Below are 27,106 nucleotides of genomic sequence, written 5' to 3'. Positions count from 1 at the left end.
AATTTGACTCAAAATACTAAGTGTGTGGTATCAAATTATTCGTAAAATAATGCTTTTTTCAAATATGCCAATGAGCCACCCTCGTTCCATTTGAAAGAATTGAGATATGATTAAAAATACGATTTGAGCATTTTCTAACTGGCCAGGACAAGACACAAAAAACATTAGACGATCGAATAGATTTTTCCAAGGCTCCTTGATTAAGAATTAGTGTTTTTAACATAGCCATGGCACTCTAGATTGAATTTTAAAATACGATTTTGTATTAAGCGAGAGTTTCAAAAGTTGGCATATGATATGTCATTCTATTCAGAATGTCATTTTCTATCGAATAAAGTAAAAAAAAATACTGAGGGTGCTATTTAAAAATCAAAAGTTGTAGTCATTTCCGGTGAAACAGGAAGCGACCAATAACCATTGAATCCTAATTTATGTCATATATACTAACATACCGAATCTCGTATTTTTTATCTGAAAAAATAAAAAAGTTATACGGGTGAGCCACTTTTCAGACGCACCCGGTATTGATAAATAAGGAACTCGCTCAATTAATAATTTTGTAAGGTACTTAAATTATTCTTAACAATATGAACTGATCTCAGACACACCCTAAAACGGATATTTGACAAATGATTATGACTTAACGTTGAACGATTGCTGAACAATCAATACATCCTTTTTTGTTTCTAGGGTGTTTACATGCGTAACATAAAACAAGCAAAAAGAGCAGCAGCTTTGAAGGCCTGCGAACTGCTTCACAAAGCAGGAGAACTAGACGATCATTTATTACCAAAAGTAAGCCAGGTTATTGAAGAAGATGTAAAATATTTGTTTGGTCATCATCCAAAGGAAAATGAACCCATGGCTGGAACGAATAAGAACAAGAGACAGCACAAAAAATTGGTAATTAACGAACATATATATTTTCTTCAACGTTCACGAAAGTTAGTGAAACGAATGCTGATGATTTTCAGTGACTTTTTAAGAAATTTTTGTGACTTTTTAAGAAACTTCTAAATCATCAGCATTCGTGAAACGAATGCTGATGATTTAGAAGTTTCTTAAAAAGTCACAAAAGGGTTAATTAAGCATGTTTTATTAAGAAAATTGACAATTAATTTAACTTTCTTTATAATTCTGTTTAGTTGATGTGTATCATTATTTAGAGTTGCATTATTTAACTTTATTAAACTGGTAAAAATGGTATTTAAAATAATAAACGTTGCACTATACTTCATAGTAATCTACAATGATCAAAAAATCTACACTGAATAAAAGTGTCTTTAGCGATTTCTAAGAAGACACCCAGTCATAGGCGGATGTAATATTTAATACCTAATACAATAAAAATAGATATTAAATAGTATGCATTTTTTTTTTCATTTTAGCGTATTATCTAAAAATATTTTTATAGAGAACATCTACTGTTTAGGAAGATTCTATTAAATTGTAGGATTTGAAGGACATGTTTGAGAAAGATTAGTTTGAAATGTTAAAAAAGTAATAGATTTAGAAAAATAATTTTTTATACGTAAAAAGTGTTTTTTTACAAGTAAAAAATATTTTATAGGTGTAACAAATAGTTTAATACGCGTAAAAAGTTGTTTTTTACGTGTAACAAATAGTTTATTACACGTAAAAAATAACAGTGTGTAACAAATAGTTTTTTACACGTAAAAATCGACAGCTTGATAGAAACTGGAGACTTGCCGCTTCTTTTGCGTGTTTTTAATGGACACAAATCGCAATGAAACCTTCAATCGGTAAAATCGCAAAAGTGCTGTACACGCAAAAACGCAAAAAAACGCTTTCTGTGTGGCCGTGGGCTAAGTTTAACAACAATCTTCCATGTAATTGAAGTTCCTACACAATGTTTTCCAATTTATACGCTGCGTATAAAACCGGTTATAAAGTAAACAAGAATAAACAATTTTATTTTTTTATTTATACAAAACATTATTTCAAGCTTGTAAAAACTCAAATATGTCGGGAGAAAATTCAAAGAAAGCTAACAAAGCAGTTGTTATGACGATGACGGAGCTTCCTTTTCTAATATAGGAACTCTTTATTACTTTCCAGGGACAAAACCAAATATTTTTCAAATTTAGGGATTTTTGTAAAAATCCTGAAAATTATCCTGCACGTATTTTTTAGATTCCCAATTTTCTACAAGGCGGATTGGCTCCAAACAAACCGGTTTACTTGCACATAATTCATCTGCAACCAGAATTTGAACGACGCGAAGAACTGATGCAATCGTCGTTCTACGACATCTACACTTCCGATCTATGTTATGGACTAATCACTCCAAACGCAGTTCCGACAATTGCCGACTTTCCCATTTACGTCAACTACGGAACGTTAACCACCAAGCTGGACGTCAACGTTGCCCAAGTCGTGCTGACCGAACAAGACATCGTAGACATTAAAACGTTTAATTTCAACGTATTTAGCAAGATTCTAGACTGTCTGAGGCACTTCCTGATCTTCGATAATGGACGGGACGCGGAATGTATGATACTTGTTCCGGTGGAGAAAAATTCGACCCGCATAGACTTCGACGTGTTAAGAAATCATAAGCAAATTAAAGAGTCGTCGGTCGAATTAACCAGAGAGGAGAAACTGAGCTTAAACGTCACAACTGACAGTTATTTGAAGAAAATCGTTTCGCCTTGGTACAGAGACATGGGTGTAAGTATTATTTTTATTCATAGAATAATAAAACTGCAGAGATGACTATATTATTTATAATTATTTGTAATATAAGATGTGAATGAATAAGTGGACAAAAATTCGGGAGCTGTTTGCTTTTTGTTGTAGTTTTTTCGACGTTCTCCTACAAAGTTATTTGAGCAACAATTTACCGCCATGACATGTGTCCTATGACATATTAATTAATATAACAGCATATTAATCGACAGTTGTCGTATAATACTATACAGTCGTCATACAACAACTGTCATGGCGGTAAATTCTCTTCAGATATGCAAAAAGTGGGGCTAGGTAACCAAATATCGAAAAAAGTAGACGAGAAAAGTTGTTCGTTCAGTTTTTCATTTTAAGGGCTATATTCAATAGTTTGTCCCCCACTTCGTTTTTTGCATTGTTCACACATTTTTTAAGAGTAATCTGACCTGAATTGTTTCGCGCTTATTCATTTACATTCTGTATAGTGTCCGTTAAAAAGTTTTAAACGAATGCGAAAATTTTTCATTATAGAGTTAGTTTAGTTAAATTTTAATTAATTAATTTAATTAGTTAGGAGAAACAATTCAATTTTTTGATAACACAATAATAAAAAATAAATTAAAATAATAAATTTTCGTTTGATGCAAACTTTTTAGCTGTCTATACAGTCAGTATACATACTCTTACATACAAGGGACTAAAATAGCTGGGATGGAACATGTCTCGCCACGTGCTTCTCATTGTATTTGAACCGCTCTTGTCTAAAATCGAAAAAAATGAGACAGAAACAAAAAAATACTTAATTTAATACCAACATACTGCGTTCCAAAACGGGTCCTTTCTTCGCGATATTTCCGTTTTAGGGTACAAACATAGTGGAGGCAGGTTTCTGCTTACCGGCAACCAGCGCCGTCTCTGGGTACCTATTCTTGACCACTCGCATCTTCAAATATCGCTCGCATCCAGGCTTCGAAAAACTACATATTACTCTTAAAAACTACCTTACATGTAGTTAATGTAGTTTATGTAGAGGGTGTAGTTTATATAACCTATATATGTAACTCTTAAATATCAAAGGTTTGAGGCAGATTTGAGGTGAGGTTATAATAAGTTGAAGCTTTAGGGTACAAACTCCGTATCGCCATCTCGCGCTTATAACCTTGAAAAATTAAAGCGTGTTGTCAAATTGCCCAGTTCACAGTGAAGGCAGGTAGACGCCGTCAACCAGCGTTCATCGGAGTTCTCGCTTTTACCGGCACGAAAATTTATTTATTTCTGCTTTTGCACGCGCCGAGGTTTTGCACGCGCCGAGGGGTATTAAGAACTAAAAGTTGGCCAAAGTTATGTTTTATGATTTTTTTTTACTGTTTTGCTAGTAATATTAATTATTAAAGGGGATGGTGCTAATATGGAACCCCATTGTTTTTCCTACACAATATTTTTTCCTCTACTCTGAAACCCTTTCCACCGATCAAATAGGGTCATTCTGTGCAAAACCAAGCAATTGGATGAGGATGCTAGAACAAGAAAGTAATTTGTATATTATAGACGATATTTGAGCGAGGATGGGTGTTATAGGGTAAATAATATTTCCTTTAAGAATCTATTTAAATCAATGTTTTTGGCAATGGCAAATATTGGCAAGATTTTTGTACATATTCCAAAGCTTGAGACTTTAAGCATTGAACGGATACTAATTTCCATGCGGAATTTTTGCCGAATAGTCTTACACCTTATAAAAAAGCCTCTGATTTTTTAAATATAAAACATTATAAAGAAATAGAGAATAAGGATACGTTTCAAAATAAAAATATGCATAAAACAGAACTTGCCCAGCTGGCTCTGTATCCATCATGAAAGTTATTATAAGCAATTTCCAAAAAAGCACTACAAACAATTCCACTATTTTATAATCTTAGAAATATTCAGAATACACTCAAGATAATTCACACTTATAACTGAAATATATTATTTGATAGTCAACTTACGACTTAAAAAAGCTAATAAACGTGTTTACATTTAGTATTTATAGATTGCTATTCAGTTAAGATAAAAAATAAAAAATATCACTTTTGGCCAGGTTTGTAGACCAAATAACCCTATGTACGGCGCCGGCGTTTGAATGTGGAAAAATACACCTATTTGGGACAACCTCAAAGGAATAAAAATCCTCTCTTCAAGAAGAATAGGTTGCTTATGTAGATTGCATCAATTTTTGAATAACCTATATTCCACTTTTTCAAAAATATACAGGGTCCGACAATAATGCGTCGGGCATCTGTAGCTCCTAGAATAAAAAAATTGGGAATTTGGTTTAAGTGTAAACCTAAAGTATGTATGCGGATGTATTTCAGGAAAATATTTTAACTTCTATATATAGGGTGGCTCAAAAAAGTGAGTGGATTTGGATGATTTTTTTTAAATGGAATGCCCTGTATATTATTGCATTTTTAGCTTCTTTTCAGATCATTTTACATAATCGTAAGATATGGGTAAATATATTTCGATAGTTTCAGAGATATTAATAAATAAATAAAAAATAAATATTTTTCAACCTTCACTAAAAAAATTTTATAGATACAAGAAAATCAAAACTATATTAGGATCTACTTTAGATGGTCTATACTTACTTTGCTATAAATATCGTAATCTTAAATCATACAGGATGTTCAAAATTATACGCCAAACTTTTTAAAATATGAAATCATTTTTCTTTGTTTTTTTCAAATGGAACACCCTGTACATTATTTTTTTTGTTAGATGTAGAATTAAAAAATGAACATTTTTAGCCGACCATACCAATAGGTATGGTCGGCTCTTAAGATCGGCAAAAAAAGTTTTTTTAATTTCACTCAAAATGAGTTATTTGGGTCATAAATGACCTAAATACAATATATTTGCATGGTGTCTGTCTGTCTGTCCGTCTGTAACACGATAACTCAAAAACCGCTTAACCGATTTTAACCAAATTTGGCACAAAAATACTATGGCACACGAGAATCTGGCAATTGGCAATCTGGCAAATTTTCTGGCAATCTGGATACGTAACTCCAAAATTACAGTAGCTAGCAAAACGCGGTTTTCAAATTAAGATTAGGAATAATATTTGCAACAAAATTTGTAATAACATCAAAATCAGTCAAAGTCACAGTTTTCGAGATATGAACATATTTTAGTATGGGCGGCTATACGTGCCTCCCGCCGCCAATTTTTTTTTATTTATGTGATGTTTTTTTTATCATAATATCAATACGTAGTTCATTAACGTAGTTTTCATGTAGTTAATAAACGGAAAAAGACTTAATTATTTAAGAAAAACTACACGTAGTTAAGCAGGTAAATTATCTTTTAATTAACTACCTTAAACCCTTCTCGCATCTCCAAAGCCATAATATCTTTTATTATGTCTTATAATATTGTTACAGAGATAATAAAATAAAACTTTTTTTCGTATCTTCGACAATGACGAACGACGATCTTGGACTTCCGCACTAATAGGCCACCATGTATCTATTACTGTCTAAACAAAACTTTTAATCGCTATATGATGAATATGTGTAACGTGCCATTTTCACGCGTGTTAGCATGGCATGGTAGCCAGATTTATTTGACCGCGTCACTTGGTCGCTTCGTTCACTGCTCATCGGAATATTAGATGTAATTGGTGAAAGCTTTGCTGCCCGTACCCTTTGTTTCCTGCAATACTTTAGCGACGTTTGATGTATTAAGCGCTTTTAAAGGGAAACGCCCTTTTCTATAGGAGATCGACGAAAACTAAGATCGGTGTCTGGAGCTCAATTTTTATCAAAAACATGATGGCGAAAACTGCACATCGATATCTGTTGCCTTTTCGGAGTTACGGGGTGTTTTCCAAAAAATGCATGAAACTTTTTTGTTATGAAAATGCTGGCTTTTTGATGAAGAGCCTAAAGTTATTCTTTTTGACGTAGAATTTTACTTTGTTTATAGCGGTCTTTCTTTTAAATTAATATTTCAAAAATTATTAACAGAAAATTTGATTTTTTATATGGGACACCCTGTATATTGTTAATTAATTGAAAATAATTTAAAATTACCTTTTCAAAAATATAGCATACTTGATATATTGCTCGATTCCTCTTCGAGATATAGATTTTTTAAAAATTTGCCCACTTTGAATAAGTAGGCTTTGAACGACGCCGGCTGTAAAAAAATTCTAGCTCTGAGCAGCAATTAAAACGAAAATAATATTTGCAATGAGAGATGTAGAAGTTTATAACAATTTAAACGATATTTGACAACGTCAACATATTTAACTATATCTAATAACAATAAAAATTATTAGCAAACCAAGACATGAGATTTTGCTACAGGTGTTCGACATGTCGACCGTCTTCTGTTATGGACAGACGGGACCGTTTTTGAACATTTCTCGCGGAATTCATTAACTCAGTGGGGGTGAAAAATACCCTCGCATAACCGCTAAGTACTTCTAATTCTTGTCTAGATTATACGGGCAATTTAAAAATAAGAACTTTTATTCTTCCGCAAAGATCCATAGGCGCTAAGACCGGCGGCCGAGATGGCCAACGGCTGGGATCTTGGCTAGCTATTCAATTATTCTCGAAATTGACTGCAAAAATTTGCTGATAACTTCAGCGTTCTGAGGCGGTGTCTCATCTTGCTGGAAAAATATGTTTTCTAGTTCCAGTAGGGGCAGATCATCTATAAGGGGTCCAAAGCCTACTAGTTTAAGTGGCGAACTTTTAAAAATTCTGTATTTCGAAGGGGACTTTAACAAAATATCAAGTGTGCTATATTTTTGGAAAGGTAATTTTAAGTCCTTTTCAGTTAATTAAAAATATACAAGGTGTCTCTCTCTTTCTCCCAAATAAAAAATCAATTTTTTTGTTGATAACTTTTAAATTATTAATTTAAAAAATATATATACTTAAACCATTAAATTCTATGTATAAAGGTGCTTTGAAAATGTTTTTATAAAAATACAAATTTTTCTATAGCAAAAAAGTTACAGTGATTTGTTAAAAATGCAAATTTTTGAAAAACACCCCGTAACTCCGAAACGATAACGGATATCGATGTGCGGTTTTCACCATGTTTTTGATAAAAATTGAGCTCCAGACACCAATATTAGTTTTCGTCTATCTCCTATATATAGAAAAGGGTGCTTTAAAAGCGTCCAATTTGACCCACCCTATACACATGTAATCTGTACACTAGTAGCTCGCGATTGTAATTATCAGTGTCGGAATGGAAGTTCTAATTTCACGAACTATAGAAATGACATTAATGGTTTTTTGGTTTGTAGTGTTTTTCTTTAGTCCAATTGCAACTGTGTGTTTTATCACAGTCATCACTGCAATTGGTAATATCTAGGGGCAACCCGTGCAATAATATTTGGACTGGCTGCTTTCTTAGCTAATCTGTCTTTTTTTTTGTTACCACTATATTATGAGTATCCTTTAACCCAGTCCAACGTGATCTTGTTATCATAAGTGTTTGATAACTTTCCCGAATGCAGCCCCGGTAGTTATTTTGAATCTTCGTAGGGTTAAAACTTATTGCCTACTATTTGTCAAAATTCTGATTCTTCCACTTGTAGGATACTACTACTACTGCCATTACTCGCTGACAAGTATTTGACAGGCATCAGAAGATGGTTGCGCAAGGCGCTTTCATTCATGAGCTTTTTTGTGACTGAAAAGCCCAAAGATATTTAAACTCGGGAGATACAACGATCCATTCATAAAACGCTCTAAAACTTCATCACACATTGGTTTGCGAAAATCAACGAGTGCGAAAGAGAATGGACAAAGAAGGGAATAGGGTATCGGTTTACAATGTAGTTGTTTACAAAGATTAGACGGTTGAGGTCGTTAATTTCCAGTGGCGTGCAGATTGACTGACAGTATTTTAAGAAATATAAATTAATAATAATTAATAAAATTTAAATATAGCATTGACGTCAAATGAAGGGTAAGGGGAAAAACGAGGATGTCCATTATAAGGAATTTTTAAGTAATCAACTTAATTTGTTGAGAATACCAAGTCCCAAACACATGGTTAAATTATAATTACCTAAATTGTCTAATTGAATATAACAAACGATGCCCAAATAATAACGCATATAAATCTTGACAAAGATCAAAGATTACTGACTAGGTGATTAAAATCTTATGATATTTTACACTTATTTGTAGTTTTTATATTTTAAATTAATTTTAATATATTGTGTTATTTATTATATTTTGTTTTTTTATGTGAATTGATAATTCTTTAATTAAATAAATAATCTATGCCTTATATGTTTCATCAAAATTTAACTTGTTAGGATTGTTTTTTTATCGTAATGTAAATGTATAGTTTTCATATAGTTAATGAACGAGAAAAGACGTAGAGTTTTTACAGAAAAACTACACGTAGATAATCAGGTAAATTACTTCCTGATTATCTACCTACTTCCGAACCCTGGTCTCAATATCAATACATTATTTTTTTATAGAAAAATGTAATTATATAATATAGTATGGGTATAAATAACTATATAAAAAAACTGTATAACAAGGAAAAAAAATTAGAAAAAGTCAACACAATTCTATTTTTCGGTGCACCTCAGTTGTCGATAGAATAACTACAAAGGGGCGAACCGAAGTAGGTACCTAGATTAGATTTTATTCTTATAAGATAAGAAAGAACGTTCAATATATAAAGTAAAAAAATCAAGTTCAAAAATAAAAGTTCGTAATTTTATAAATTACTAGGTCCCTAACGGTTTATATAGCCTGTGAAACGAATAACTTTGAATTTGACAGTTCCCGCGGGCTTTTCTAGTGTTAATTTTATTAGGTTAGCAACTTGCGGCCATGCTGACGCAATGCCGTCTCTAATAGAACAGCCACGGAGCGAGATTTATGACGTCACGCTAGTTAAATACTACGGATTAATAAATATGTTGTAGAATACATGGAAAACATAATAATTCTCGTATTTTGGTTTGTATTTTAAAAATCATATAGTTTACATGAAATATGTATACAGTTAATAAATACATATATATATATATATATATATATATATATATATATATATATATATATATATATATATATATAGAGTTAAGAAGTAGTATATATATATATATATATATATATATATATATATATATATATATATATATATATATATATATATATATATGAACAAGAAAGAAATAGTGAGGGAGATGTATAAAAAAGAAGAAAAAAGATTAAACGGCTCAGCCCTGAAACAACTCGTAACCGTATACACCAGTGTACACCAGTACAGACACGCACACTCACACACTCACACAACCACACCTACACTAGTGTACACTGATGTTACTGCCTTCAGGCTTCATCAGTACGGTAAGGAACCAGGAAGCGATGAAACCGATCTCAAAACACAAAAAAACAGGAAGCAAACGATGCAAGGAGGCACCGTGTGCAACCCAGGAGATGGAAAAAAAATTGATGAACGAAAATAAATGATGGAAAATAAAAAGGAGCAAACGGGAGCCTAAAGCCCCAATTTGCAGCCAAGAACCAGAGTCGCCCAGAATTGTGGGCTTCGTCCAGAACAGCCGCGGAGGTAGCCAACAGCAACCCGCCGCAATACCCTTAGCCGTGGTACCAATATGAACAAGAAAGAAATAGTGAGGGAGATGTATAAAAAAGAAGAAAAAAGATTAAACGGCTCAGCCCTGAAACAACTCGTAACCGTATACACCAGTGTACACCAGTACAGACACGCACACTCACACACTCACACACTCACACAACCACACCTACACTAGTGTACACTGATGTTACTGCCTTCAGGCTTCATCAGTACGGTAAGGAACCAGGAAGCGATGAAACCGATCTCAAAACACAAAAAAACAGGAAGCAAACGATGCAAGGAGGCACCGTGTGCAACCCAGGAGATGGAAAAAAAAATTGATGAAGAAACGAAAATAAATGATGGAAAATAAAAAGGAGCAAACTCTGGTTCTTGGCTGCAAATTGGGGCTTTAGGCTCCCGTTTGCGGTGTGGTTGTGTGAGTGTGCGTGTCTGCACGGTGTACACTGGTGTAGTGCTACGGTTACGGAGTTAGTTGAGGGGTTTTTTTCTTCTTTATATATATAAAGAAGAAAAAAAGATTAAACGAAGAGAGACAGTATATATATATATATATATATATATATATATATATATATATATATATTATTATTATATATATATATATATATATATATATATATATATATATATATATATACATATATATATATATATATATAAGAGTATATATATATAGCAGCATATCTGCTGAACTGTTAGTCGCAGTAAAATGAATATACAACAGAATATATAGAAAATAGAATATATATATATATATATATATATGCATTATATATATATATATATATATATATATATATATATATATATATATATATATATATATTCTATTTTCTATATATTCTATTTGTATAGTTCAAACATTTTGCTGCATTTGTATAGTTCATAGTTTATTTGCCAAGATATATATATATAGAGAGGCAGGTTGTTATATATATATATATATATATATATATATATATATAGTATATATATATATATATATATATATATATATATAAAATGTCGTGTCAAAAATGTAATATAAGTACCTAGAAATTTATTTCGATACTATGACTTCGTTGTAGAAGTATTTAAAAATTATTTTCATTTAAATCGATCGTCTATACCGGGTGCGTCTCAAAAGTGGCTCATCCCTACAACTTTTTTTATTTTGTCAGATAAAAAAAACGAGTTTTGGTATGTTGGTATATAACATAAATTAGGATTGATTGACGTATTCAATTGTCTTTGGTCACTTCCTGATTCACCGGAAATGACTACAGCTTTTGATTTTTAAATGACACCTCCGTTATGTTACATTATTCGATAGAAAATCACACTCTGAATAGAATGGCATATCATAAATATGTCAATTTTTGACATTTTCACATATTATTTATTTGTAACGTGCGATTCATAATGACAATTTGACTCGAGTACCAAATTGTGGTACCAAATTATTCGTAGAAAAATGCTTTTTCCAAATATGCTAACGAGCCACCTTTATTCCGTTTCAAAAAATTGAGATATGATTAAAAATTCAATTTTGATATCTTATAACGGGCCCCGACAAGACACGAAAATCACTAGACTATCAAATCTATTTTTCCAAAGCTCGTTGATTAAAAATTAGTGTTTTTAACACATCCATGGCACTCTATAATAGATAGAAATTTAAAATACTATTTTTTAAGCGAAAATGTCAAAAGTTGACATATGATATATTATTCTATTCAGAGTGTCATTTTCTATCGAATAATGTAAAAACATACCGGGGGTGTCATCTAATAATCAAAAGTTGTAGTCATTTCCGCTGAAACTGGAAGTGACCAAAAACAATTGAATACGTCAATCAATCTTAATTTATGTCATATACTAACATACCAAATCTGTTTTTATCCAAAAAAAATAAAAAAGATATAGCGGTGGACCACTTTTGAAACGCATCCGCCGAATAGAATTACTGAAATATATTCAAGGTCGTTATGCCGTTACGCTGATACTCAAAGAATATCTTAATAATTCTAGAAGTCTCGTCTCGCATCAAAATCTGACCGTCGATGGGGCTCAGCTTTTGGCGAGCGAGGCCCCAACTTCGTGGGGCCTCGCTATTTTGCTCGGAATTGAACGAACAGACGCGCGGCGTTGCCTTGTTTTGTGTGTACTTTCTTGAATAGTTTTAAATTATAGTTTTAAATTTCATCTATTGCTATAATCAGTCTTTCCGCTCTCCGCTCTCCGCACTCCGCACTCCGCAGTTTTCATATATTATCTATATGTATAATTCCCGTGTTACAGTTTTGGGTGGTTTTGGTTACCATACTCCTCCGAAACGGCTTAACCGATTTTGATGAAATTTTATATGTATATTCAGTAGGTCTGAGAATAGGTAGTTATATATTTTTTATACCCTTAAGTGATAAGGGTAGTCCACCCCAATTTTTTTATTTTGTGAAAAAAAAATTATTTTTTTTTATTTAGCATTAAAAAATACAAACAACACTAAATTTTCACCGTTCTACCTTCATCCCCTATTTTTTAATAGGGGTTGTTTTTTTCATTTTTTGTTATCATCTCCGAAACGGGTTGACCGATTTTGATAAAATTTTTATGTATGTATATATTCAGCATTGCCCAAGAATAGGTTGCTGTTATCTATTCTTATGATCTCCTTGCGACAGTGGGTAGCCGAGAGGGTAGCCTACCTCATTTTTTTATTTTTGAAAAATATTTTTTATTTGGCCTAAAAAATACAAATGAACTCTAAATTTTCACCGTTCTACCATCATTTATTTTCTAATAGTGGTTGTTTTTTTGATACTATCTCCGAAACGGCTTTACTACCTTGATGACATTTTATGTATATTATAGTCTGAAACAGTTTGTTGTCTATTTTTATACCCTTAAGTGGTAAGGGTAGCCCACCCCATTTTTTTATTTTTGAAAAAAAATATATTTTTAATTTTTTTTATTTGGCATTAAAAATACAAACAACCCTAAATTTTCACCGTTCACCATCATCCCCTATTTTTAACAGGGGTTGTTTTTAAGCATTTTCGTTACTATCTCCGAAACGGCTTGGCTGATTTTGATGAAATTTATAAGTATATTGAGTAGGTCTGAAAAATAGGTTGTTATCTAGCTTTTTATACCCTTAAGTGATAAGTAGCCCATTCCCATTTTTTTATATTTTGAAAATATATATATTTTTATTTTTTATTTTGCATTTACAAAGAACCCAAAATTTTCACCGTTCTACTCATCATCCCCTATTTTTAATAGGGGTTGTTTTTTTTAATTTTTGTTACCATCCGTGAAACGGCTTTGACCGATTTTGATAAAATTTTATATGGCGATTCAGTACGTAGTTCAAGAATAGGTTGTTATTCCTTATTTTTACACTTATGTGGGTAAGGGGATGCATGCCTAAAATTTGCTTAGGTACTCACTTTCATCATTTAAGGGACCTCTGAACAGAATTTCATACTCCTAGTCCTAGAACGGATTTTTTACATAAGAAATTATACAAATTTTTCACCTCCCTAGTTTTACTCTCAAGGAATGAATTCCAAAATCACTCTATTCAATTATTTCATCGCCAAGCATAAGGAACCTCTGTGCAAATTTTCATATTCCTTGAACAGAATTGTTTCAGAACGTTCACCCCTCATTTCACACCCTTAGAGGGCGAATTTCCAAAAGTACTACTTAGTGCTAAATTACGTTACATAAGGAACGTCTGTGCAGAATTTCATACTTCTAAAACCGATTGTAACAAACTTTTTATCCCTTATTTCTAGGGGATGAATGTCAAAAATTAGCTTCTGGGTACTCACTTTCGTCACTTAAGGGAACTCTGTACAAAATTTCATACTCCTAGAACTAACATTTTTTGTAAAAAATTTCACCCCCAGGCTATACATTTCCAAAAATCGCTTATCAATGTTCAAATGTGCCACATCTGTGCAAAAGTTCATACTCCTAGTAGGTACTGATTTTTTTTGTATAATTACACCCCTTTATCTAATTACACCCCCTTATGGGTCGAATTTTAAAAAATTACTTAGTAGTACTCATCTTAGAGAACGAATTAATATTCTCCGTATTTACGGAGGTTAATTACGAAGGAATTTGTTACCAGAAATTACCAGTTATTTTTTTATTGGAATAGAAGTAATTTTTATTAGAAGGTACAAAAAAATCTAAAATTTTATTTTCATAGCTACCTTTTTATATCCTTAGGATGCCTCATGTACTAACGAATACGAAATATATAATCAATACATATTTCTTTAAATATCGAGAAATAAAATATGTTTTGGCAACACGGTCCGAAATATCGCCGCGCGTAGTCCTCAAAATTTAAAATATTAGCATTTTCAGGCTTCGATTATGTTCAAAAGCGCCACAGTGTGACAAATCACTAAAGCTTCCACACGAGAGTTCTTAAAACTATAATATTCTTTCCGAGCTACGCCGTTTTTAGGATAGTGTGGATGCACCTCAATAGAATGACATATCATAATACTTACTTTTTACATTTTGCATATGTTTTGAAATTGCAACATGCGGTTCATAATGACAATTTGACCTGAAATACCTTTGTGTGTGGTACCAAATTATTCGTAAAAAAATGCTTTTTCCAAATATGCTAACGAGCCTCCCTTTTGATCCGTTTTTAAAATTGAGATATGATTAAAAAAAATACGATTTGGGCATCTTATAAAGAATGGGCCTGACAAGACACGAAAATCATTGATTATCAAATCTATTTTTCCAAGGCTCCTTGATTAAAAATTAGCGTTTTTAACAGCCATGGCACTTTAGATTGAAATTTATAATACAATTTTTTAAAGCGAGAATGTCAAAAGCTGACATTTTCTATCAAATAATGCAAAACACTGGGATGTCATTTAAAAATCAAAAGTTGTAGTCATTTCCGGTGAAACAGGAAGTGACCAAAAACAATTGAATACGTCAATAATTCCTAATTTATGTCATATACTTACATACCAAATCTCGTTTTTTTATCTAAAAAAAAATTAAAAAGTTATAGCGGTGAGCCACTTTTGAGACGCACCCGGTATAAAATGACAGCAATCTTCATTTCATGCCACCGCTGACGCCGTTTTTTTTTCGATTATATGGTAGTTAATCAGTACAATAATTAATTTTATTACATTACTACGTTCACTAAGATCTAAAATAGTAATTTTAGTGTAACAAAAATGTTGATTGCTACAGTAATACGTTGTATATTCAGTTTACGGTTGGATGCTATCTACCAACACCATATAAATATAACAAACACGTTCTATGGTTGCAGGTTGCATCTCTATAATATGTTCTATCTTCTATCTATGTTTACTTACTATGTATTCGAAAACTTAATTTGAGTAATATATGGTAGTATAATATTATTAATATTAATATTCATTAATCGCAATATGAATGAGAATAGTGCTTTCCTTTAATCACAATTCTAATAAATTGAACTTGAAAGTATGTTTCCCAGAAAAGTAGGTGGTTCCCAGACTATATACAAATAGGGAATTCCCAAAAGATCATGCTTTTAAACCTACACTTTTTTTACTACTTTACTGCTATATGAATTTTATTTAAATTTAAATGATACATTACACTTTTAAACATTTTGTTTACAGTTTCATCCAAACTCAACTCGCCAGATTAGACTTTAAATTATTTATATTTTGTGACGGGGATTCGTTACAATTATTTTGTTGGATGTCGAACCATAAACTTTATGATAAAACTCGAAGAATTTCAACAAAACCTTTTATGAAACTTTACGTTTCCGTGACAAATCAAATCATATGTTTTTTCTACCTACTGTCCCTCGATCTTTTTTATAATGGACTCGTCCAAGCGGTCCGAGAGGGGCCCTATATCTGTTACAATTTTTAAATAAAACTTGTAGAAACAATCTTAAAGAATACTTACTACCTATTTTGATTTTTTTCGTCTGAATCTCTTAATATTCTAAATGAATACACTTTACTTATTAGATAAGTATACACATGGCATATATATGATTCCAAAAAACGGCGTCAATTCAATTATCTTTGAAATGACAATCGTCAGAATCGATCGTCGTGTCAAAAAATTGTACGAGTATCTAAAGTTTTTTTCATCTAAATCGATCACCGTGTCAAAAAATTGTATGAGTACCTAAAAATTTATTTCGTGTTATTATTTCGTTATAGAAGTACTTAAAGATTTTTCATCTAAATCGATCGATGGGTCAAAATTGTACGAGTAGAAATTTACGTAAAGTACCTAAAATGCCTTCGTCTCAGAAAACAGATCGTCGTATCAAAGAATTGTACGTAGAAATACCTAGAAATTTATTTCCTGGTACTATGATTTCGTTGTAGTTGTACCTAAATTTTTTTCGTTTAAACTCAGTCGTCGTATTTGTGTTGTTTTGTGACATTATTCGATACAAAATATACTTAGGCATCCATTACTATTCTAAAAATGGTGGTAGGGGTAACGATTTGAATGATTTGTGCAATTCTATTAGCTGAAATTTTTATTGCATGAATCGGATGCAGATAAAATTTCTGACAGATGGAATTTTTTCTGGAAATAATTAGAATTACGCTGAAATCTATTCGTCGTTACGCTGGTACGCCGATACGCCGTTTTTAGGATAGTGGATGCACCAATAGAATGACATCATATGTCAATTTTTGACATTTTCGCATATGGTTATACATATACAGAAGTACCCAAAGTTTTTTTTTCATCTTAATCGATCATCGTGTCGAAAATTGTATGAGTACTCCAAAAATTATTTTACTATGATTTCGTTGTAGTAGTACCCAAATTTTTTTCGTCTTAAATTGATCATCGTCGTTTCAAAGAATTGTACGAGTACCTAAAAATTTATTTCTGTGCTATGATTACGTTATAGAAGTAATTTAAAGTTTTTTTTTCATATAAATCGATCGACGGTCAAAGAATTGTACGAGTACCTTAAAGATTTATTTCGGTGGTATGATTTCATTGTTGCAAGTAATTACATCACCAAAATACTACGATCATCGTATATGGGTGATAGTGACTGATAAGGCCGTTTTGTATGATATTTCTCCCTCAGAAAAAAGTTTAGTTCAAAGAAATAGGCGATCGAAAAAAAGCGGCGCCCAGTTGGCTTGGAAATGACGATCGATGACATTCACCATATAATTTTACATATAAAATGACAGCAATTTTCATTTCATAGCCATCGCTGACGCCGTTTTTTTTCGATCATAAATATGATAGTATTCAGTTATTTCACAATAATTAATTTTATTGCATTATTTCGTTCAGTAAGATCTAAAATAGTAATTTCAGTGAAACAAAAATTTTGACGGCTTTTTTGCTACACACTACAGTAATACGTTGTATATTCAGTTTACGGCTGGATGCTATCTACCAACACCATGTAAATATGACAAACACGTTTTATGGTTGCATCTCTATAATATGTTGTATCTTCTATGTTTACTTTGTATTCGAAAATTTAATTAGTGTAATATTTGATAATATAATATTCTTATTATTCGTTGATTGCAATATGAATGAAAATAGTGATTTGTTTTAATCACAGTTCTAATAATTTAAACTTGAAAATATGGGGTTCCCAGAAAAGTAGGTGGTTCCCAGCCTCTACAAATAGGGAATTTCCAGAAATTAATGCTTTTAAACCTAAACTTTTTTCCTACTTTACTGCTACATGAATTTTATCAGACGCAGAAAATTTAAATTACTACATTTATACTTTTAAAAATTTTGTTTACAGTCTCATCCAAACTCAACTCGCCAGATTAGACCTTATATTATTTATATTTTTAAATAAAACTAGTAGAAACAATCTTTAAAGAATGCTTATTTTAATTTTTTTGTCTGAATTTCTTAATATTCTAAATGAGCATCTTTTTTCTACCCGTCTTGCCCACAGTGCAAATTTTTAAATTGCCGCCCTCATATCTGTATGTAATAAAAAAATAAGTTAAAATAATTCTTTACAACAAAATAGAAAAAAGGTTAATGATAAATACACACATACCCTATGATTCCAAAACACGGCGTCAAATTACCTTAGAAATGACAGTCGTTGGAAACGATCGTCGTGTCAAAAAATTGTACGAGTACCTAAATATTTATATCGATGCTACGATATCGTTGTAGAAGTAACTAATTTTTTTTTTGTCGGAATCGATCGTCGTGTCAAAAAATTGTACGAGTATCTAAAAATTTATTTCGATGCTATGATTTCGTTGTAGAAGTAGCTAAACTTTTTTTCTTTTAAAGTATAAAGATAATAAACCGGTTTCCATCATCACTTAGTAAACACTTACAAAATCTAAACGAAAGTGATAATGCATTGTAACTTGATTATGCTTATTACAAAGAAATTTAATTTTTAAAGGAATTTCAGATAAAAACGCTTTCGTACAGATTTAGTACAGCATTTATAAGACAGAATATATCTAATACTAACAATAAGTACAATAATATTCACTATAGCAGAAATGCACCGTTTTTACTTCTGCACTGTGATCCATTACCGCGTCAAAAGGTCCGTTCGTCTAATTCTAATATAAATATTTGAGAATTAAAAGCGGCAACTCGTGGGTCTGGCGAAACGAATAAACCTCTATTTTTATATAAATGGGACAAATTAAACGGTCCAGCATCGCCTGAAGGCATCGCTTGAACATTTTTCGTCCGGATATACCCCGGCCCGACGGCCTATCTTCAACGTACTGGTCTGACCTGTCGATTTATATATATATATATATATATATATATATATATATATATATATATATATATAGAAGAGTATATATATATATATATATATATATATATATATATATATATATATATATATATATATATATATATATAATAAAATTATATAAGAGTTTCTTGCCTTGAACTTATTAATATAGAAAATTATTCTGATGTTGTACTCGACATAATGTGGATCAACCTGCTCTCACTGTCAATTTCGGGGCCCTACCCCATCATCATCAGGTGAGCTTGGGTCGTTTCCACAATATGTCGAGCACAGCGCAGAGTATATAAACACGACTTGTCGTAAAGTAGCGGTAAGATATTAAGTCCCGCATCGCGAGATAGCGGCCTGCGTGCAATGGTAGTACTTTCGTACCACCGAGGCACAACTATCGATACTAAATAAAGGCTTTTTTCGGCTAGCCCAAATTATATAATGGAAAATAAATTTCTTGCAGTTTTTAGGTATATAATAAAATAACGTATATATAAGAGTTTCTTCAGGTTGATTCACATTATGTCGAACACAGCGTGGAATTAATTTCTATATTAGCAGTTCAAGCAAGAAACTCTTATATATTTTATTATATACCTAAAACTGCAAGAAATGATATTTGATTATATATATATATATATATAGCATATATATATATATATATATATATATATATGTAGCAGCAGCAGTTATATATATATATAGTGCTATATATATATATATATATATGTTGCGGGCCGGTGTGACTCGACCTAACCTCACAATATGGCCCGCCCTCGGATGACCTTAACATCGCATAGACACTTCGCAGTCGATTCATTTTCGTTCGAGAAGAATCGAACCCACTCGGAATGGACGAGAGTACATGAGAACATCTGAAAACCTTCTACGCACCTAACGATCTATGGACAATTTAGAGTTCTTTACCTGCCGGTATATAAAAAAGCCGGCGGCCGTGTGGCCTACAGGGGGCAGTTATAAATATACCAGTGCAGTTGACGCGCTAAAATTCAAAATAAATTCTTATTGCAAATTTTGTAGTTTAGTCTCTATAAGTCTTTTACCCGTTATTGTTTTTGTTAATTAGTGTTAAATAAATAGTGTTTAAATAAATTGTGACTTTCTATCCACACGGAACCGAGGAAAAACGTAACAATCTGTGTCAGATGTGGCGTGTGTGATAAGAAAAATAAAAACTAACAATGGTCTGAAGAAATTGTTGAAAGACTTGAAAGTGTCCGAACTGAAAACCATATTGGAAGAGAGAAAGAGACAGATGGAAAGAAAAGTATTTTGCAAACCAAATTGAGAGACGTTTTGATTGAGGAAGGTGAGGATCCTGACATTTTGCTTTGAGCTGGAAGGTGACCCTTGACTCGTCCTACAAAATTAGAAGACAGTTTGAAATCGATGTGTCGACAGAGAATTCTCAAAATTAGACGACAACTTGAACAATTTGAATAGTAAAATAACTGACTTGGAAGTTAATTTGATAAGATCGCAGAAAATTCTAAAGACATACAGGCCAAAGCTCAATAATAAAATATTGAATTTAGGAACAAAGTTTATACAACAAGATAATAGAAAACCCAGGGAGAATTAGAAGAAAAGATAATAGATACACAAGACAAAATAGCAATGATTGAGGACGATGTTAACAGAAAATCGAAAATTTTGAAACAAGAAATAGAAAGGCCAATTCACCAAAATGTCAAGAAACATCGGAGGCACCGTGAAACTAGTCGAAAATAAGTATATCTCAAAGTCATTTATTAAGCCTCCACAGTTTGACGGAAAACCGCTTGGGCCAATTATTTTGCCAGTTTGAGGCTGCGAGAGCGAACGGATGGGACAATCGCTGAAAAGTGCTACCGCTTTGACTCAATTGCGAGGAGATGCGACTGATATCCTGCAGACACTGTCACCATCGGAACAGGGAGATTATCAGCAATTGGTACGACATTTAGAAATGAGGTACGGCCAAGCTCATTTGGAACATGTCTATCATTCACAGCTAAAAAATCGCATTCAAAAGTCAAATGAGTCTCTGCAGGAGTTTGAAGCCGACGTAGCCCGCCTGGTTCGCCTTGCGTATCCTGCTACGCCCGAGAATGTTATGGAGCGGTTGGCAGTACAGACATTCTCCGATGGCTTACGTGACAGGGAGACAAGGCAAGCGCTTCTTCTAGCCCACCCAACGCGCTTGGTGGATGCTTTAGCACGTGCCCTAGAATTTGAGGCCGCGAAACAGTTCTCGGTCTCTAGTGAGAGTACGGGCGGTCAACCAATGTTCCGACAAATCCGTGGAAAGCATTGTACGGAAAGTCATGGAGGAGTACATGGGCAAGAAAGGACCGACTTGTTGCTGGAATTGCGGCCAGGCAGGACACGTAAGAAGTCACTGTCAAGAAAAAGACGTGGACTCGGTTTCGCCAAGTGTCGAATCAAAGGGACACATATGGAGCAGTACCCAACAGGTTCCAACGAAAACTGTTCAAGTCGCATCGCTACAACACAAGTTCAACAGCATTTTTGTGGCTAGTTTCGTGGATGGAGAGTTACGGACCATGCTGTTGGATACGGGTGCGACCAAAACGATCATCAGGCCGGATATCCTTAAAACATCAAAAAGGATTAAAACAACACAATGGCGACTACGTACAGCTACAGGAAGCTGCGCTCTCATCCATGGAGAGGTAGATCTTAATTTTGTTATCGGAAGCACCTGTTTTAATCATCGAGTGTTAGTAGCAGACATCGAAGATGAACTTATTCTCGGAATGGACATCGTGACCACTAGAGGTTTTGAACTAAACCTCAAACAAGAAATTTTGAAAATAAATGAAGAAGAAGTGGTTCTACATCGAAAATGTGAGGAGACGCTTCGCGTGGTAGTAGCAGAAGATGTTTCGATCCCTGAGCGCTGTGAGATATTTTTGGATGGTCGCCTGGAAGGTAAAACGAATAATGGGAGTATTATTCTGTTGGAGCCAAGGAACCATGACAGCGAAATAGGACGAGGGGTCGCTGTTGGAAAACCCCTGCTACGAGCGAAGAAGTCTGTACCGGTAAGAGTAATGAACACGAATTATCATTCTGTATCCTTGAAGAAGGGAACCCTGTTAGGGTACTGTTGTTCGGCCTCCTCAGTCATTCGAAGCGTGGAAGCCTCCAAAGTTTCGATTTCAAAAATTCCGGACAAAATGGTTAAGGAGTTAGTAAACGTTAAGGGATTATTTCCCGAAGATAGTAGAAAATTGAGAAACCTGATAATCAAGTATCAAGATGTGTTTGATAAAGGAGAAGCAGGACATAGAGGTCGTACCAATTTAGTACAACATAAAATTGACACCGGAGATGCACGACCAATCAAACAAAATCCGAGTAGACTGCCGCTCGCCAAACGTGAAGAAGCTGACAAAATCCTTCGAGAAATGAAAGAAGAGGGTGTCATCGAACCATCTAACAGCCCGTGGACATCGCCGGTAGTACTAGTAAAGAAGAAAGACGGTACCACCAGGTTCTGTGTTGATTATCGGCAGCTCAATAATGTTACCAAGAAGGATAGTTATCCCCTGCCGAGGATAGACGATACTCTAGACACGTTGGCGGGATCGACAATATTCACTACCTTGGATCTGAAGAGTGGATATTGGCAAGTCGACATGGCGCCTAAAGACAGGGAGAAGACAGCGTTCTCGGTGGGCTCCGGACTGTGGCAATTTACCGTCATGCCTTTTGGATTGTGCAACGCGCCAGCTACCTTAGAAAGACTAATGGAGTCTGTGTTAAAGGGACTATCCTGGACCACCTGTTTAGTGTACCTGGATGACATTATAGTGATGGGGAAATCCTTCGACGATCATCTGAAGAATTTGGAAGAAGTTTTCAAGCGACTTGCGAGCTCTGGTTTGAAACTTAGCCCCAAGAAATGTCATCTGTGTCAAGAAAAGGTACACTACTTGGGCCATGTAGTCTCCTCCCAAGGAGTTGCGGTAGATCCACAGAAGACCAAGACAGTGGAAGAGTGACCGATACCCAAAGACAAACATGAACTCAGAAGCTTTTTGGGGCTATGCACATATTATCGCCGTTATGTACAGGGTTTCACCACCATCGCAAAACCATTGACCAGACTTACCGAAGGCGAGAGGCGTTTCTCTTGGGACTCAGATTCTGACGAGGCATTCCGAAGATAGAAGAAAGCCCTGACTAGTGCGCCTGTACTTAGCTATCCTCTTGGCAACGGAAACTTTATATTAGATACCGACGCTAGCAATGTTGGATTAGGCGCTGTTCTGTCTCAAATCCACGATGGCCAAGAAAAAGTAATTGGTTATTTTAGTAAGACCTTGTCAAAGCCGGAAAGGAACTACTGCGTGACCAGACGAGAATTACTAGCCGTAGTTAAAGCAGTGGAACACTTCTACAAGTATCTCTATGGAAGAAAGTTCTTGTTAAGAACAGACCATGCTGCTTTAAAATGGCTGTTGCAGTTTAAGAACCTTGGAAGGGCAGGTAGCTAGATGGATTGAACGATTACAAGAAATTTGACTGACACAGAACATCGAGCTGGGCGCAATCCATCGAAATGCCGACGCACTCTCTCCAGTGAAGACCTTTGCGCCAAGGACTGTAAGCATTGTTCCCGGAGCAGAAGAGAAAGAAGCGCAGTGATGGGATCACTGAGTGAAAATACTGGTCATCCGAGTATTCATATCCTCGGTATGTCTCGAGCATTTTGTCGATCCTCGAGGATTACTCGGCGGCCCGCAACAACATCGAGTGTGGCGTACCGACTCCTCGCTGCTCGACGATACAGGCGATTTCACGATATGCTGAGTCCTTTTGTGTCGTTAATCGATGATTACTCGGCACGCAGCTAACATCGGGGCGGTGGAAGGTGTACCGTCCCGCTGCTCGCGAGAGGCAGGCGATTTACGATTTATGCTGAAACCTTTTTTCTGTCGTTAGTCGATGATTATTCGGCACGCAGCTAGCATCGGGTGTGGCGTACCGTCTCGCTGCTGAAACCTTTGGCATAGAGGTTAACCTTTTAATTTTAATCACTTGCTCGTATATCGTCTTCGCAATAATAATCGGTTTTCAGAGTAGTAACCTGCATTTTGAACAGAAATACATTACTTATTTTGTTTTGTTTAGTTTCTAGGATATATTAATTATAGCCATTTCTTTAAACGATAAAGATTTTTCTCCATACTTTTAAAAGTGATTTATAGATTTTTAATTATTGATATAATGTTTTTTGTGTAATAATTCGAAATAAAATTCATAATATAATGTCAGTTTTTCGACTGTCAAATTCCATTAGACAAAACCACAGCTGTTTATTTTGGGTTAAGGCTTTGGAATTTTTGCTTTATTTACATTTTTTAAGTTTTATTTTACGTGTTTTTCTTGTAAAAAAGTTTGCTTTAGAAGTTGTACGTTGGGAGACTATCTGATGAGTAAAATCGAAATTATAAATATATGATTTAAGCTACATTTAATATTATATTTATGTTTTTTTGGGATAGAGGATGACTGTTTAAATTAAATACTTGTTCGTATAACAATAATAATCGGGTTTCAGAGTATTAACCTGCTTTTTCCAACAGAAAACATTAATTATTATTTTTAAATACAAATTCTAAGAAATAATATGAATATGGATACTTTAGGATATTTATTTATAAATATTGCCATATATATTGCTTATCTCATTAATACAAAAATACTTATTTAACTTGATAAAGCAGAATTCAGAAAAAATAATTTTATCAACATTTGGAAACCAAGCCTATTTCTTCTCGAACACGTGAGCTTGGCCAGCTTTAGAAAAATTCCTTTCCGATGGAACTGAAGTTGCTGTGATGCAAAGATATTTGGTAGCCAGATCATACATTTCGTAAGAAGTTGTCGGTAACGACGCCACCATTCTATGATTTTCAGTTCTTGGAAGTGGTTGCATTTCGCTGTACTGTCTCTCACCATTTAAAAATTTAATAGGCTCCAGGCGTTGGACGGTTTTAATATTCGTAACCTTACTATCGAAGTGTGCCCATATGCCTTCAGTTGAGTATTTAAGATTTAGACTTCTGAGTTAGCAGATTCCAATGTGCCGTGAGCCATAGTTTGATTGCTTAACATGTTTTGCGATAGTTCTTCCGTAATCCACTTTTGAGCGTTGTTTGCATTGTCCTCTGAACCAAATCCAATTTCTTTTTAAATCTGGGGTCCAAAACGTAGACTTTGGCGACAGTTTTGTTACTTACAACCACCAAGTTTCGCAGGTGATTAACTTCCAAAATCTTCAGTTGTAACGATTTTCCAATTTCCAGTGCTGAGAAGTTTGTTTTATAGTATATTCAAATCCACGGAACAATGCCGGAATCACTGAAGATAATGTTGATATTTCTCAGCAGACAAAGTAGTGGACATGTCTTCTGCTGGTTTTAGCACTTGAACGCAGTCCTCTAATACTTCCATTCATTGGCACTCAAAATATCAGGTGCATTTGGAAGGCTAGCCGCCATGGCAACGGAAAGAGCATCTTTAATTTCAAGTAGTCTTTAACATATGAAGACAAGAATTCCACCGAGTGGCAACATCTTGCTTAACTTTTAAAAATTGAAGGTCAATTTGTTGTGTTGTGTTAATTTAAGTTTTTCAGAACCTTGTACACTAGTGTTTAAAGTAACCAACAATTGATTTTGCATATTTTTTTCAGAAGCTCCATCAAAGCAGAGTCTTTTAGCGCCATTTACAATTAAGAGAAGCGTGTGTGTGCAACACAGGGATGATGGTGCATTTTCAGTGATCATTTATCGCACATTTAATGTTTGCGGCATTATCAGAAACGACAGTCGCAGTTTTGTTATAAAACATTCCATTTATTTACCATTGTTGTTATAGCTTCGGCTTTTGCTTGTATTGGGTGTTGACATATAATCAGCGTGGCATCTTGTGTCGCTAACACACGTGAAAGTTATATGCTATCCCATATGTAATGGACATGTTTACAGTAATATGTTCCAATATTATTATCAGATGTCCATGTCTGTAGTTATTGCTGTATTTTATTTCATTTAAAATGGTTTTAGCGATTAGGCCGATTCGTTACTCAGGTAATATTTCATTAGCTAATATTTTCCTATTGAGGGCTATACAACGGATTCAAGGCTTTAGTGTATTGTAAAAATCCAGTATTTTCCACAATCGAAAGAGGTTGAAAATCCGAGACAATCATCAATAACAATTTTTTCGATTTCGGGCAATTTTTGCTCTGGAAAGTTCGTTACTTGAAGCGTATAATTTCATTTTGCTTAGAGCGGAGTCCACTAATATTCGACGTAACAACACTTTTGCTACAGGATGGTAAACTGGATGAAGATACTTCGACGGCAAGGTACTCGGGATGAAGCTTGCTGCAGGACGGCAAATTGTTTGTAGCCGCAGGAGTATCTCGAACCTCATCAACTTCCTATAGCTTCATTTGGAGGTAATTCTTTTCTTGTATTTGGAGCGGATGAAGCCTTTTCAAATGCTGCATTAAATTTGTTGTGCCTCCGAAGATTTTTAAAGTCTTTTGCAAATGGAGCATGATGCACTTTATCTTCATTTTTTTAAAATAGTCCCAAACAATTTGATTTTTTAAAACTATATTATGCCGCAATTGAAACTCCTAAAATATAAAACAGATAACACAACTACCACAGTTTATTAGGTACTAATGCAATTACAGTTTATTTCGGTGACAATGGCCGCTATTAAAAAGCAAACAAATATATTTTTATCTCACTGACCTACCGCCGACAAATAAACAATAAATAACAGACCCTCTAAAAAGCCGCCTGTATTTCCTAGAATTACTTGTTTACATTTGGCCTGAAAGGTTGCCGATTAATCTCAAAGTCGGAGTTAAACAAAATATACAATTTAAAGCGAACCCTCAAAATGTTATTTCCTACATCAAATTATATAATGAAA

General features: G+C 33.8%; 1 protein-coding gene across 4 annotated transcripts in view; it reads left to right on the top strand.

Annotated features, from left to right (window-relative positions):
• LOC115880804 (endoribonuclease Dicer) overlaps positions 1-27,106 on the top strand; it is a 135,004-nt gene that overhangs the window by 67,113 nt on the left and 40,785 nt on the right. For all 4 annotated transcript variants that reach the window (XM_030898095.1, XM_030898094.1, XM_030898092.1 and 1 more), the window contains 2 exons: positions 691-903; positions 2,155-2,691. In XM_030898095.1, coding sequence (XP_030753955.1) covers positions 691-903; positions 2,155-2,691 — 750 coding nt within the window. The remainder of the gene's footprint in view (positions 1-690; positions 904-2,154; positions 2,692-27,106) is intronic.

The sequence above is a fragment of the Sitophilus oryzae genome, unplaced genomic scaffold, assembly GCF_002938485.1.
Source record: "Sitophilus oryzae breed Bouriz unplaced genomic scaffold, Soryzae_2.0 scaffold_165_pilon_pilon, whole genome shotgun sequence".
In the NCBI taxonomy this organism is placed as follows: Eukaryota; Metazoa; Arthropoda; class Insecta; order Coleoptera; family Curculionidae; genus Sitophilus; species Sitophilus oryzae.
This window is presented reverse-complemented; position numbering and strand designations above follow the sequence as displayed.